The sequence below is a fragment of the Cervus canadensis genome, chromosome 25, assembly GCF_019320065.1.
Source record: "Cervus canadensis isolate Bull #8, Minnesota chromosome 25, ASM1932006v1, whole genome shotgun sequence".
NCBI lineage: Eukaryota > Metazoa > Chordata > Mammalia > Artiodactyla > Cervidae > Cervus > Cervus canadensis.
This window is the reverse complement of record NC_057410.1, coordinates 28,408,933-28,423,411: the sequence shown is the minus strand read 5'-3', so window position 1 is coordinate 28,423,411 and position 14,479 is coordinate 28,408,933. Positions and strand designations below refer to the sequence as shown.

The window sequence follows — 14,479 nt, the reverse complement described above, 5'->3', positions numbered from 1 at the left end:
ACTAGGAGAAAATATCTGCAAAATACATATCCTTTAAAAAGACTATTATCTGAAATATAAAGAGCTCTTCAAACTCAACAATAAGAAAACTAATAACCCAATTAGAAAATAGGCTAAAGATCTTAGCAGATACTTCACCAAAGAAAAAAACAGATGGCAAATAAGCATATGAAAAAAATGCTCACGTCACATTTCATTAGGGAAATTCAAGTTAAAGTAATGAGACACTACTTCACACCACTAGAATAGTAAAAATCCAAAACCCTGAGAATACCAAATGCTGTCCAGAATGTAGAACGAGAGCTCTCACTCACTGTTGGCCAGAATGCAAAATGACACAGCCACAGTGGAGTCAATTTGGGCATTTCTTAAAAAACATACTCTTACCACGCACCCCAGCAATTGCACAAATTAGTACTTATCCAAGTACTGAAATTTTGTTCACACGAAAACCAGTATGTGATGTTTATAGCAGTATAGATTCATTGACTGTAAAAAATGTACCACCCTGATGTGGGATGTTGATAGTGGGGACGGCTATGCATGTGAAAGGACAGGGACTATATGGGAACTCTGTACTTTAAGCTCAATTTTGCTGTGAACTTAAAACAGCTCTAAAAACTGAAGTGTATTTTAAAAATGATTCAATCATTTTAGAAAACATAGACATTTACTTGTGTGTATGTGTGTGTGTGAGAGAGAGAGAGAGAGAGAGAGAGAAATGGAATTTACTATGGTTCTGGTTATGTACACATACCATGTGCCTGGCTGGACTGGTTGTACATTTACTGTTGATGCAACTATATTCCTAGGCATTTATTTAAGCAAAATGAAAATGTATGTCAAAACAAAGACTCACAAGTATACTTACAACTGTTTTATGGAAGGTAATTTCAAACTGGAAATATTTTAGGAAGCCATCAGTCAAAATGGGTAAAGAAACTGGTTTGTTCATACAATGGTACTTTACTCAGTAATAAAAAAGGATGAACTACCAATATTCACAGTCATCTGGATGAATCTAAAAAACATTTTGCCAACTGAAAAATCTAGACACACAAATATATACATATATGTTTATAAATACGTAAGTATAGGCTATATGATTCCCTTTATATAAAATTCTAAAACAAACAAATTAATTCAAGGTGTAAACATCAATACAGTGATTGTTTAGGGGCAGTGGGCTTAAAGAGAAAGGGCACAAAAGAATTTTCTGGAGAAATGGAGATGTTGATCAAGATATCAATATCTTGATATTGTGTGGATACTGAAGTGTGCAAATTTGTCAAAATTGATTGAATGCTACACTTGAGTTCTGTGCTTTTCACTGTATATAAATTATACCTCAAGAAACAAAAACAATTTAAGACAAATAATATTTCATGTTTCAAGTTTCTAAAGGGGAAATGGGAAAGAAAAATGTAAATTGGAAATGGAATCTAGATTAGCCAAAACAACAGTTTCTGCTACAGAGTCCAAACTTTTCTAGCCATCTTAAACGCTCTTCTGGGCCTATCAGGAAAATCCAAGGTATTTTCTGGGAGTGGCTGAGGGAAGATCAGAGGAAAAACGGAAGGAAGTTAAATATATCAGATCCCCCTGAGGCCTCCTGTGCAATGTTAATTGGCAGACTTGTGTATCAATGATCTGTCACTAATTCCAACCCCAGGCTTAAAATGAGATTATAAAGGATTAACAAATGGAAGTAGCCACTGAATGCCAAGAAATCTCAAAAGAGATGGAGGCATGTTTGCTTTCTAGGACATTCAGATGACTTTGAGATGAATTTTTTTTTGGAGGGGGGTGAAGAATTACTCCAGATCATCCTGAATTGGTAGGAGGAATTATCCAGTACATTCATAATTAATCAATATTTTCCCTTTACTAAAATAAAGGGAGTTTAATCAGAAGACAGAGGTAGTAAGACATCAGGCATAAGGCAGCATGTCATCAGATCATATTATTTGAGTCAGATACTTGGTGTGTCTTATTAAAGTGTTGGAGTATTTTCACCCAACTATACTTTTCTTTTAATAACACAGTGTAGTGAGGTGGCTGCTGCAGAAGTGAGGAGGTGAAAACCAGAAGCTCAAAGAGGAGGCAGAAATAAGAAGGGAGACAAGGATGCGAGGGAGGCAGGGGCGAGAGAAAGAAACAAGTCCACTGGTGAGTTCTTGGACACTTTCTTGGTCCCCCTTGGAGCCCTGGCTTGACTGCCTTTAACCCCTGTTCTTACTGAGACCTGAGGATACATGATGAAGGAGCATCTGGCTCCTTGTCCTCTCTCCATGCTCTTTTTTGCTGCTTATCCTACCCATGCTCCACACTAGCTCTGGAGTTCAGCCTGTTCTCTCCCCATCCTTACAGTTTCTCTAAAACACTTCTCACCTCTAGCATCACTATTGCCTCAGAGCATCAAAATGCCTCACTCACAATATATCCATTGATCCTCCTCCAACTAGTTTCCCCACATTGATTAGGAAAGCCAGGGGTTGTCTCTTCATCCAAATATGCCCTTCAGTCCCAGCCCAATGATGTACTTATCCCTGACTTACACTTTCAAGAGCAAATATCTGCCCAATACCAGTATAGGGTATTGTATAGGGTGAGTTGGAAGGAAATGGACACTTTCAAAAATGTATAACTCAGTAACTAGGTTTTATAAGAACATCTACTAAAATCAGTTGAAGGGAATAATCAGGTTTTTTTTTTTTTTTTTCTTTAACTGTAAAAACACTCAATTTGTGTCCCTCAGGGCACATGACATGCCCCAATTCTATAAGCTAATATTGCATCCCAATTCATTCCATATTACTTTTGGTTGTTGAAATGGCAGCCACAATGCTTCCCTTCATCTCCCCCAGGCTATGAGGAAGAGATCGGAAAAATACAAGGTTCTTGACTTATCCCACTAGAAGGCACGTGGAGTGACATCACGGGATTTGGGACCTCAGTTCCAGAAGTCAATACTTTGAACTGAGCATCCCACTGAGCATGGTGGAGGTGTTTTTCCATCATCTCTGGACCCCGGGATCAGCCTATGGTTGAGCCCCATCCTGCTGGAAGAAGGAGTTGACAGAAACGATCTGCAGCCGTGGATAAAGTCACGCAGATATCATATCCAGATATGTGACCTTTTCACTGTGTTACCTGCCAAATATGGGTGGTCTGTGGGTGTGAAAATTGAGAAGGGGGACGTTCTACCATACATGTTCATAAACAGCCTGGTTACTAAGTAATGTAATTTTGAAAGTTTCAGTATTTTCTGAATCACTCTGTGTATCATAGAAGGCTGCACTTTCCACTCCAACTTTGGTGCTGAGACAGGCTGGGACCTGGGACCCTTTGTTTGCACCTGGACAAACAGCTTCCATGGCAACAAAACACAAAGAAACTAAAAGAGATTAAAAATAAGTGTGCCCATGGGCAGTTGAGGTAAATTATGAACAACTAGATACAAAAAGACCAAAAACACACCCCAGCTGCCACTTCTGAAAACCTAGAGCAAAAGCAGAGTGCCCTGCTCTCTGCACACAACATCACCAGAGGCGGGGGAGGCAAACCACCCAAACCACCCCTCCAGCCAGACCCCTCACCCCATTTAAGGACCCAGCTGGCCCCTGGGCTAACAAGGAAACCTATTACTTGCTTTCACTCTCCCCTGCTGCAGTAGGAGCCCCAGGCAAGCTTTGCCTAAATTTCTCGTCTGACCTCTGATCAGTTTCTCCTGGTTAAGGAGGCCAAGAACCCTGATCAGCAACACAGCTACTGTCCCCATCCTTCACACATGTGACTGCATGTGTTTCTCTTTCGATGGGTGCTTCCCTAGGGACAGAATTATGTCTGGGATTCCCTTGGAAGGACATCATCCAGCATTGGGGTTGGTAGGATTAGGATTAGGAATCCTACTCTGGAGTTTGCAGGATTAGGCATTTAGTCTTGAGCTTTCAATGGAATGTGACAATGGCCTGTTCCTTCTTCTCATCTGTCAGCTCCACCCAGGGAGGCAGAAAGACAAAGCAAATCCTCTTGATGAAGACTTTCCATGGTCTCAGGCTTCAGGGGATCCCTCTTGCCTTTCTCCATGCTGGGAAAAAAATGCAAAGAGTACACACAGGTTAATCCCTGGGCCCTAGAACAAAAGCCTTCCTCATTCCATGGCCATCAAAGACAGCACCAGCCTGGATGGAGGCTCCCTGGGCACAGAGTAGAGTCTGGACTTGGCAGCCTGCTAGGGAGGAGGCTGGCTGTTGTTCGAGTTACTCATGCTGCTTTGCTTTAGTTTCTCTCACATAGTTGCCTGAACGATCACTCTTTGTTTTAATCTTATTATGGTCTGGCTTCCCCACCCTGCTCCTCTGGGAAAATACAACTCCCCTAGGCTCCATTATGGGACATGATTCGGGATCACCGAGGAGATTTCATCTGGGAAGTCAATTCTCTAACCATCCAGTGGGTCCCCAGTGGCTATGAATGCAACCCTCTCCAGGGTACTAAAGCAGGGGCAGAGCGCAGAGGACCAGACTTGAGAGGAGGAAAGAGGTACAGTTTAGTCCAGGAGGCAGTCTGAAAATGGTTAGGGGACACAGGCCACCTCCCGCACCCAGACAAAGACAGAGAAAATCAGGGGCAAATGAACCAGGCTCAAACTTGACCTTATAAGGGTAGTGGGACTGGGAAAAGAGGGACAGGAATGGATCTGTCACAGGGTCTCTCCTCTCTGACTCCCCCCCTCCACTGAATTTCTTGTCTGGCCTCTGATCAATTTCTACTGATTAGGAAGGCCCCCTCTGCTGTCTCAGGAGCACTCATCATCTCTCATGAGCCCTGTCAGTGGACCTCACTCAGGGTCAGGGTCTCTGAAATTGGTTCCCAGGACATAATATAGTAGTCTAATATAATATATTAGAATATATATATATGTGTATATATTGCATGCTGCTGCTGCTGCTGCTGCTAAGTCACTTCAGTTGTGTCTGACTCTGTGCGATCCCATAGATGGCAGCCCACCAGGCTCCCCCGTCCCTGGGATTCTCCAGGCAAGAACACTGGAGTGGGTTGCCATTTCCTTCTCCAATGCATGAAAGTGAAAAGTGAAAGTGAAGTCGCTCAGTCGTGTCCGACTCTTCCCGACCCCATGGACTGTAGCCCACCAGGCTCCTCCATCCATGGGATTTTCCAGGCAAGAGTACTTGAGTGGGGTGCCATTTCCTTCTCTGATATATAGCATATTAGATATATATGTTCTAATTTGATATATATATGCATCAAATTAGAACATATATATATATAAATGATTTATACTTGTAGGTAGGAGATATACTTGGGTCAGAAAATGAAAGAAACACTATGCTTTACATTGCTGGTGCTATCTAGCACACAGGCCAAACTTCGCATTGGATAATATGTTGAAGTTAAATCATCCTCTGATAGGCCCCTTACTAACGTGGCACAAACCGGCAATGCTGGTTGCATTTTCTCCCCCTTCATAGACAAGTACAGGCTGCTCCTGTGTTCAGTTCTTGAAGTGAATGTGAGGTTCCTTCTGCAATTGAATTATATACTTCATTTGAGGGTGAGTATGCTCCCACCCTGGAAAAGACACACATGTAGTCCTGAAAGAGGAACAGATCTGATTACCTATGCTGGTTAGTAGAAGCCTGTTCCGGTGTGCACAGCCCAGACAAGGACCCAGCAGAGGGTGGCGCAGGGGGACCTGACTCCACAGGAAGGACAGGGCAGCCTGCCAGGCTTCTTCCAAGGATTCGGATTCTCCTTCCCTCTGACCACCGGTTTTCTTCCAGCCCCTTGGGCAGGGGGCCTCATCCTCTCTGGAGTAGCACTTTGCTCTGACTGCGGCAGTGAGTGCCAGCAAGCTTGCAAGTCATACTTCTGGTCTCATGCCTCTGCACAGCCTCTGGCAACACTCAGCAAACTTTTATCTGTGGCTTTTGGTCCTTACTAATATGGTACAAACCGGCAATGCTGGTTGCATTTTCTTCCCCTTCCTAGACACTTACAGGCTGCTTCTGTGTTCAGTTCTTAAAGCTTCTTGTGGATCCCTGAACACACCAAGCTTCTTCATACTTCCATTATAATGATGATATTAGCTCATCTTCATTGAGAACTTATGTGCATATAGAATGCAAAGACCTTTACATGAATTATTTCACATAATCCTCACAGCACTGTGAGATAGGTACTATTTTCATCCCCAGTTTACATCTCTAAAAATGAGTAATTTGCATAAAGATGCACAGAAGCCTGTGAGCTAAAGTACCTTGCTTGTCTCAAGAGCTCTTGCTCTTAGCCAGGGGTTGGCAAATTTTTCTTTGAAGGGTCATCTAATAAATCTTTTAAGCTTTGCTGGTCATATACCATTTTGTTGCTACCACTACTCAACTCTCCTACTACAATGTGAAAGCAGAAACAGACCTGGGACATTGACATAGACAACAGGGCATTAGAAAAACAGGATGTTGCTCCAACTTGACTTGCTAGCCCTTCCTACCCCTCCCGGCCTCATCCATGCCAAGTCTAAAGACTCTATCCCAAGAAAGTAGCTCAGAACACTATGCCATGGGAAGGAAAGCTTCTTTCTTAGAATTGGGTGGAAGAATACTTCTCGGTAAGGCATTGTGCAACCAGGGTGGAGGAAGAGGAGCTGCTTCCATGGCCTTGAGAAGGTATGTCTTTCCTGCCAGACGCTGAATAAGCACTTCTTTGGGTAGGGAATGCCCTGCTCCCCTGGAAACTGCCTCCATAACACTGGAGAGATTGAATTGCTTATAAAATAGTCACAAGAGCTTTTCGCAGGCTCATCTCAGTGTGAGAGTCTGTCTTTCCTCCCCTGGCTGTCCATTTAACCAGATAGTCTTATAAAACACCCTGTCTACAATTGCTTTCAGTACTCCTCATGGTACTTAATTTATGGCCTAAAACAATGAATCTCCTTCCCCCTTAAATCAAACACCATGATCACTTGACAGCCTTCCCTCCCTCTAAGAATGTGTCTGGAGATTTGAGATTTCAAGCACTGAAATTAGGAATATAAACTTGGAAGTTACTTGTGACATCATCACACCTGTAAAGACACATTTTTATGATTCACTGTTTCTATATGCCCCTCAACTTTCTGTACACACCCCATTAAGGTGTCTGATCTTGACTCCTAAGAAATATCAGAATCTGAGAATATAAATTCAGTGAATTCCCTTAATGATTTTTGTCCTACTCATTTTAGATTCTTAAAATTAAGCTCTAAGTGAACATTCCAAAAAAACTGGAAAAAAGGGTGCCTGTGAATTCCATTTGGTAGGGAAAAAAATGTACACAGTCACCAGCTCAATGGGAAAGCAAACACTGGGGAGGAAGGTGCAGGCATGGGTAGAAACCATAAGTCAGCTCTTTGGGCAGGGTGGGCTTGGGTGATCTCTTATCCTATATCATGAAACTGCCGATTCCACACAAGACAAGGTTGTTCTTATGCTGTAAAAACTCATCTCCTTTGTCCCTCTTGCCTTTCAAAGGAGGGTCATATCCCCAAAGTAGCCCCCAATTCCCAGGCCAGGCCACCAGGAAGGCAACCAGGAGAACCAGAAGGACATGTTCAAACATGGCCAAAAACTACCGCAAGCCACTTCTTGCTCAGACCACGGGGCAAATGCCTATTAGCCCTCAGAGATAGTTCAACCTGATGGGAAGGGTGGTGTGAGTGGAGGAGAAAACCTGTGTGGGAAGGGGGCACAGAGAAGAGTGTCTGAGTAAGCAGAAGGAGGGGACAATTATCACAGATCAGCTCCTTGTCTCCTTTGTTTAAGAATATGACTAACCCATGACTTCAGTGAATTTACATTCAGTAGTATTGTGTTGGGATCAAGTCAAGGCTAGAAGCCAGAAGAATTTCTCCATGACTAAAGGAAGCCAAAGAAGCAATATTCATACTTCATACCTTTCTAGAGGCAGGGGGTGATCTCACTATTTGTAAAGCCCAGCCCTTCCCAATCTGCAGGCTCACCTTCCAGGACTAAGCCCGGCCCATTTTTTCCATATATAAGCTGCTGCTGGGAAGCTCCTCTCATAGATCTGCTCCTCTCAGCTCTGCCCTCCACCTCTCATACCCTTCTCAACCTATTCTTCAGGAACCATGTCTTACAAATCCACCGTGAAGACCCAAAGCAGCAGCCGCAGGGGCTTCAGTGCCGGCTCAGCCAGAGTCCCTGGGGTCTGCCGCTCTGGCTTCAGCAGCGTGTCCCTGTCCCGCTCCAGGGGCAGTGGCGGCCTCGCTGGAGTGTGTGGAGGAGCTGGCTTTGGCAGCCGCAGCCTCTATGGCCTAGGCGGCTCCAAGAGGATCTCCATCGCAGGGGGCAGCTGTGCCATTGGTGGTGGATATGGCGGCAGAATTGGAGCTGGCTATGGCTTCGGAGGTGGAGCCGGGAGTGGATTTGGTTTTGGTGCTGGGGCTGGTAGCGGCTTTGGGCTTGGTGGTGGAGCTGGCTTTGGAGGTGGCTTCGGTGGTGCTGGCTTTCCTGTGTGCCCCCCTGGAGGCATCCAAGAGGTGACCGTCAACCAGAGTCTCCTGACTCCCCTCAACCTGCAAATCGACCCCACCATCCAGCGGGTGAGGACTGAGGAGCGGGAGCAGATCAAGACCCTCAACAACAAGTTTGCCTCCTTCATCGACAAGGTGAGCCGGGAGCACCTGCCCCTCCCACGGGGATTGCAGAGTGCCCAAGAGAGATCCAACCAGTGTCCTACCAGAGGGAGCCTTGGGATAGTCAAGAGAGAGGGGACTCAGGCTAGTTCTCCACTGGGATGCAGGGCAGGCTTCATGTGGACCACAGGCTGAAGGTGATGGTAACTGTTTACAACTACTGACCCCTTAAATGTCTTCCATAATCGTGAGGGGAGCATTCACAAGTCTTGACAACCCTGAAGCAAAGAAATGAAATGAAAGAATGGAAAGAGTTATCTTGATCTGTTGAACAGTGTAAGAAATTAAAAAGGGAATTACAGTGGAAAATGTACTTCAGCCTTAGTTGAGCTGGTGGGTGTAGGGGCAGAAGGAAAGAAAAAAAAAAAAAAAAAAAAAAAAAGGGAAATTCCAGGGGAAAAAAGACTCAAAAATATGTGAATACATAGAAATACTCAACCTGTAGAACCAGATCATAACCACTGAGAGAGTTTGTTTTAGAGGGACTCATACTCTAAATAGGAAACAGAATTAACTCCAATTATTAATAGGATTGGAATTTAATCATTAGATTATGGACATTTAAATATCCCTTTAACTGAGATATGCTCTTTAAAAACCTCTGTGCAATATATGAGAGAAATATGATTTTTAAATTACATCTGTGATTGTGCTTATCAAAAAGAAAAACAGAAAGGTGAAAAGTCACTGACAGATGTCTCCAGAATTGAAAGGGAGGGAACATCTGACAGCTCACTGGGGAAACTCGGCCATGAGACCTGTGTGGTGTGAAGCTAAAAAGTCAGGGGACCAGAACTGTCAGCTGGAGCCTCTGTACAGGCTCTGGAGCATCCCAGCACCACCGGACCACCAGACTGGGCTGGGGACTTGTCAACTCACAGATAACCATCTTGTCTTCCTGCAGGTCCGATTCCTGGAGCAGCAGAACAAGGTCCTGGACACCAAGTGGACCCTGCTGCAGGAACAGGGCACCAAGACCGTGAGGCAGAACCTGGAGCCTTTGTTCGAGCAGTACATCAACAACCTCAGGAGACAACTGGATAGTATCATTGGGGAGAGAGGCCGCCTGGACTCGGAGCTCAGGGGGATGCAGGACACCGTGGAGGACTTCAAGAACAAGTGAGTTACAGGAGACAAAAAGTCTCAGTTTCCTGAAGCCCACATTTCAAGCTAATTATATGATCAGGTTCAAATGAGGGCATGATCTCAGTAAAACATGTCCATGAAAATGAGACCACAATTCTTACCTAAACACAAACTCTGGAAAACATAAGGGCCATGCAGGTAGATGGGGAGAGTAATGGAGTAAATAATATAGTGACCACAAAATTCACCTTTGAAGCTTACTGGCAGGGAAGTCCCATTTGCACATATCCATTCTGGGAAGTTGAAATTCCAAGCTGCCTTTTCTGTATCATCTTCACCCCTGACTCAGTTAGATTTTATCCTTTCTAATTCCAGATATGAAGATGAAATCAACAAGCGCACGGCAGCAGAGAATGAGTTTGTGAATCTGAAGAAGGTGAGATGAGTCAGATCAGGGGTTTAGGTTTCTTTGATGAAGGGGAGGACTCTGAGAAAAGTGTGATCAGGGAGACTAAAAGAGGAGCAGACTGGGCAAGAGGGCTTATCTGATCCCAGTCTGTTGGCTTCTTCCCCAGGATGTGGATGCTGCTTACATGAACAAGGTTGAACTACAGGCCAAGGTAGACGCTCTCACAGATGAGATCAACTTCCTAAGAACCTTCTATGAGGCAGTAAGCATCTTTTCACATTCTGCTTTATTGATTATACTGAGATTTGCAAAGGGTGGAAAATCTCTGGCTGGGTACACCTCTCTAAATGGCATGACCAAAGATGACCGGATGATCTCTTGTTCTGCAGGAACTGGCTCAGATGCAAACCCACATCTCAGACACTTCTGTGGTCCTCTCCATGGACAACAACCGCAACCTGGACCTGGACAGCATCATCGCTGAAGTCAAAGCCCAGTATGAAGAGATTGCTCAGAGGAGCCGGGCTGAGGCTGAGTCTTGGTACCAGTCCAAGGTGAGTGGTGATGTGGCAGCTGATGAAGAATCCCTGTGCCTCCTCTGAGAACATCAATGTAGCTATAGACCTCAGTGGGGAAACTACAACTAAGAAGTGGGGGACCTCTCAAAAGGCATGTACCCTGAACTAACAGGGTAGATCTTTTGGGTAATTATATCCAAGTATAGTAGGTCAAAGACCCAAATGTAGGACAAAAACTACTGTAGATAAAGGCAGAGTGATCTTTGCTTTAGATTTACCCTGATGCTGGTTCTCAGCAACATTGCTTGTCCTGAAGAGAACCAGTCAGTGGTCCTACCAAGGATGGTATGTGATGGGTACACAGTGTCAATGACCTAGTAACACCAATTTTCATATAATGTCCTGTCGAGAAACCATTAGTTTTGATTTGAGAAAACCTTGATTAGTGTCCTGTGAAGCCCATGGACACCACTTTGTCTCCCTCTGGTTTATAGTACGAGGAGCTGCAGGTGACGGCGGGCAGACATGGGGATGATCTGCGCAACACCAAGCAGGAGATCTCTGAGATCAACCGCGTGATCCAGAGGCTGAGATCTGAGATCGACCACGTCAAGAAGCAGGTATGGAGGGGTCCATAGAGCAGAAAAGCATTGTTTCCTTCCTAGACCATCAGGTATCATCAACCATCATGTGGGAAATTTCTGGGCACTGAGGGAAAAGCAAGAAGAGCTCCCTCAGGTTAGAGAGTGGGAGCCCAACTTACAAGCAGGAAACAGACTCAGGACAGACCAATTCCCACTGGTCAGTGGGACAAAGACACAGTCTAGAGGCATTAAAATGAGATTCTATCAGAGGAATGGTTGATTTGGGAATACAAGACACATGTGGGCAAAGAAAATTTCAGGTCAGAAAGTGTGAGGAAGACTACTGCAAATATGCTCAGATTCAATACGAAAAAGAAGCTGAGAAAAGGCACAGGACAAATGAGGGTTAGCCAAGACTGTCAAGTGGAAGGAAGGCAAGGTCTCAAGAGTTCGAGATGAAATCGTCTTTCAGTGAGAACGTTTGTGGTTTTGTATAAGTTATTATATATCCACACAAACTTACCCAAACTGTCAACATTCAAAACAAGGCAGCAGTTCCATTTCTTTCCACGTCCCCTGGCTTTATTCTGCTGTGGCATCTCCCAACCCCATCCTCACTTGTGTGGTTAACACAGAGGGGAATAGGTTTTCATTAGGGACACTGAGACTAGTTAAGGTTTGTAGTTTGGAGAAAGATTGGACAAATGAGAATCAAACCTCCATTTCCATGAGATCTGGGCTCTAGAGCTCGTCCTCACTGGGAAAGTAGAAGTATGCTTCCTCTCCCCTGGAGCCCAGATTCAGGTTCATCTGCCCCTCCTCCCCTCTAGTGCACCAGCCTGCAATCCGCCATCGCCGACGCTGAGCAGCGTGGGGAGCTGGCCCTCAAGGATGCCAGGAGCAAGCTGACTGGCCTGGAGGACGCCCTGCAGAAGGCCAAGCAGGACATGGCACGGCTGCTGAAGGAGTACCAGGAGCTCATGAATGTCAAGCTGGCCCTGGACGTGGAGATTGCCACCTACAGGAAGCTGCTGGAGGGTGAGGAGTGCAGGTGAGTAACTCACACAACCTCCTCAATCATCTGGCTCCATCTCCAAGAAGTCCTGCCAATGAGCCCATGTGGAAGGCACTCTAGTGCTGGTCATAGTGCTACTCCCAGAAGAGCCCTGAGAAGGCAGGTTCCTGGGGAGTCTCCTCTCACGGAGGTTTCCCGTGCGGGCCCAGCTGTGGCTCTGGGCCTCATCATAGCTGTGTTTTCTCTCTCCTAGGCTGAGTGGGGAAGGCGTTGGACAAGTCAACATCTGTAAGTACTTCACCTGCCCCCGGCCCTTGCCCTTGCGTCCTCCTGACTGGACTCTGTGTGGCAGAGTGAGCTCACCATCTTGTCCTGACCTTGCCCCCTTGCCTCCGCAGCCGTGGTGCAGTCCACCGTCTCTGGTGGCTATGGCGGTGCCGGCGGCTATGGCGGTGCCGGCGGTCTCGGCGGTGGCTTAGGCGTGGGCGGAGGAAGCGGCTACTCCTACAGCGGCGGCCACAGCCTCGGAGGTGGCTTCAGCGCTGGCAGTGGCAGAGCCATCGGGGGTGGCTTCAGCTCCTCTGGGGGCAGCAGTTCCACCATCAAATACACCACCACCTCCTCCTCCTCCAGCAGGAAGAGCTACAAGCACTGAAGTCCTGTCATGGGCTCAAGCTCCCACAATGTCTCAGGCTCTCTCTCCAGCTTCACCACCGTCTCCTCTAATTATTTCCTCTCTTCTGCTCCCTTCTTTTCTTACTCCTTGAATTAGAACTGAAGTTACTGAGTACCCTCACCTTCTCTCTCCCAAAACCTGTGACTCATGAAGTTCCATTGTTCAGCACTGGAAGGTCACCGCTTGGGTCCTACTCCATAACAGGGCAATCCCACTTGCTTTTCACTGACCCAGGAGGTCCCATCTCAGAGGTGTTGTGTTCCTCCCTTCCAGTGATCATTAAAGTACAAATGACTGGTTCTTTGATGTACAGGGTTTGTATCCCTGTGGTGCTTCCTCTGCTCTTTTCTGTCTTGTATTGCTAAATAAAGCAGATTTATAATATAATGTGTGGTTTCATATAGCCTTTCTTTGTCACCAGTGGTTCTTGAGGTTTTCATCTGATAAATGCCTTCTTGGGAATGAAACATATGCCCAGTCCCCATGTGCTTCACTGTCCTTATTTAGATAAATTCAAGAAACAGCAGTTTAGCATCCTGATGCTCAGCAGTCCTCCCGTAACACTTTGGCACGTGGAGTGGGAAGGATCTGGTTCCATCATCATAGTAAAGTCTGGTTTTACTGCTTGGATCAGGTCTCAGCAGTTTAGTTTCTCTGACTTGTCTTTATGATTTTACCTCCTTCTGCACCTGTTGTCATTCATCATCCTCAGAGAATCATATTACAGTCTAATTAGATCAGAAGAACATTGACTAGAGGGCAAGATGTTTGATATATTCTAAAATGCCTCATGACCAAGAAACTGTGCCTGACAGCATGTATCAGGAGTAACTCAAATGCCCACATTCCTGAATTGAAAGTATGCTTCTAGCAATGTATCCTGAGGAAACAGTACAAATACAAGAACTTGTACTTCCTGGATATGAATCCCAATAAACTTTCTACCAGGAAATATTGGAAACACTGGTCAATTTCAGGATCCACAGACTCAGAAACAAAATGCAGGTGCTAACTTTTTGAAGTGTGGAGACAAAAGAGGAAAGGGAAAGCCTTCTTCCTCACCCCAAAAGCCTCTCACAGAGACTCAAAGAAGTTGAGTCTTTGCTGCTCCGAAGACACAGTCTTAAAACCTCTCTCAGCTGTGTCTTGGCTTCCTTTGACTTCTAGGAATGGGAAAGGAAATGTCAGGATACAGTGCAAAGTAGATCAGTCATCTTCCTCCTGAGAGCCAGTCACTGTTTTGTCCATGTCCTGAATTCCAGGTTTATACCTCTGGAGCATTCCACTTAATACCTTAAGGAATTAAAGTTCCCTTCTGAGGAATCAAGGAGATACAGGAGATTTTAGAAATCAAGGAGATTCTAGGAATGCAGTGAAATATATACAAAGATGATCTTGGAGCATCTTTTAGTGCCAAAAAGGGAAGAAACAGTCAAAAAAGACACTGTAAGAACTCTTAGTAGCCAAAGCAGAAC

General features: G+C 45.2%; 1 protein-coding gene across 1 annotated transcript; it reads left to right on the top strand.

Moving 5' to 3' along the window:
* Positions 1 to 8,080: 8,080 nt before the first annotated feature.
* KRT6A (keratin 6A) lies at positions 8,081 to 13,391 on the top strand. Its single transcript, XM_043446542.1, has 9 exons — positions 8,081 to 8,689; positions 9,621 to 9,835; positions 10,178 to 10,238; positions 10,378 to 10,473; positions 10,601 to 10,765; positions 11,224 to 11,349; positions 12,144 to 12,364; positions 12,582 to 12,616; positions 12,727 to 13,391. The coding sequence occupies exons 1-9, from the start codon at positions 8,150 to 8,152 to the stop codon at positions 12,981 to 12,983; spliced, it is 1,716 nt and encodes a 571-aa protein (XP_043302477.1). The 5' UTR covers positions 8,081 to 8,149; the 3' UTR covers positions 12,984 to 13,391.
* Positions 13,392 to 14,479: the final 1,088 nt, after the last annotated feature.

Coding starts and splice junctions, on each gene's coding strand:
- KRT6A (XM_043446542.1), top strand. CDS start 8,150: ATGTCTTACAAATCCACCGTGAAGACCCAAAGCAGCAGCCGCAGGGGC. Junction 9,836..10,177: donor GTGGAGGACTTCAAGAACAA/GTGAGTTACAGG, acceptor TTCTAATTCCAG/ATATGAAGATGAAATCAACA. Junction 11,350..12,143: donor TCGACCACGTCAAGAAGCAG/GTATGGAGGGGT, acceptor CCTCCCCTCTAG/TGCACCAGCCTGCAATCCGC.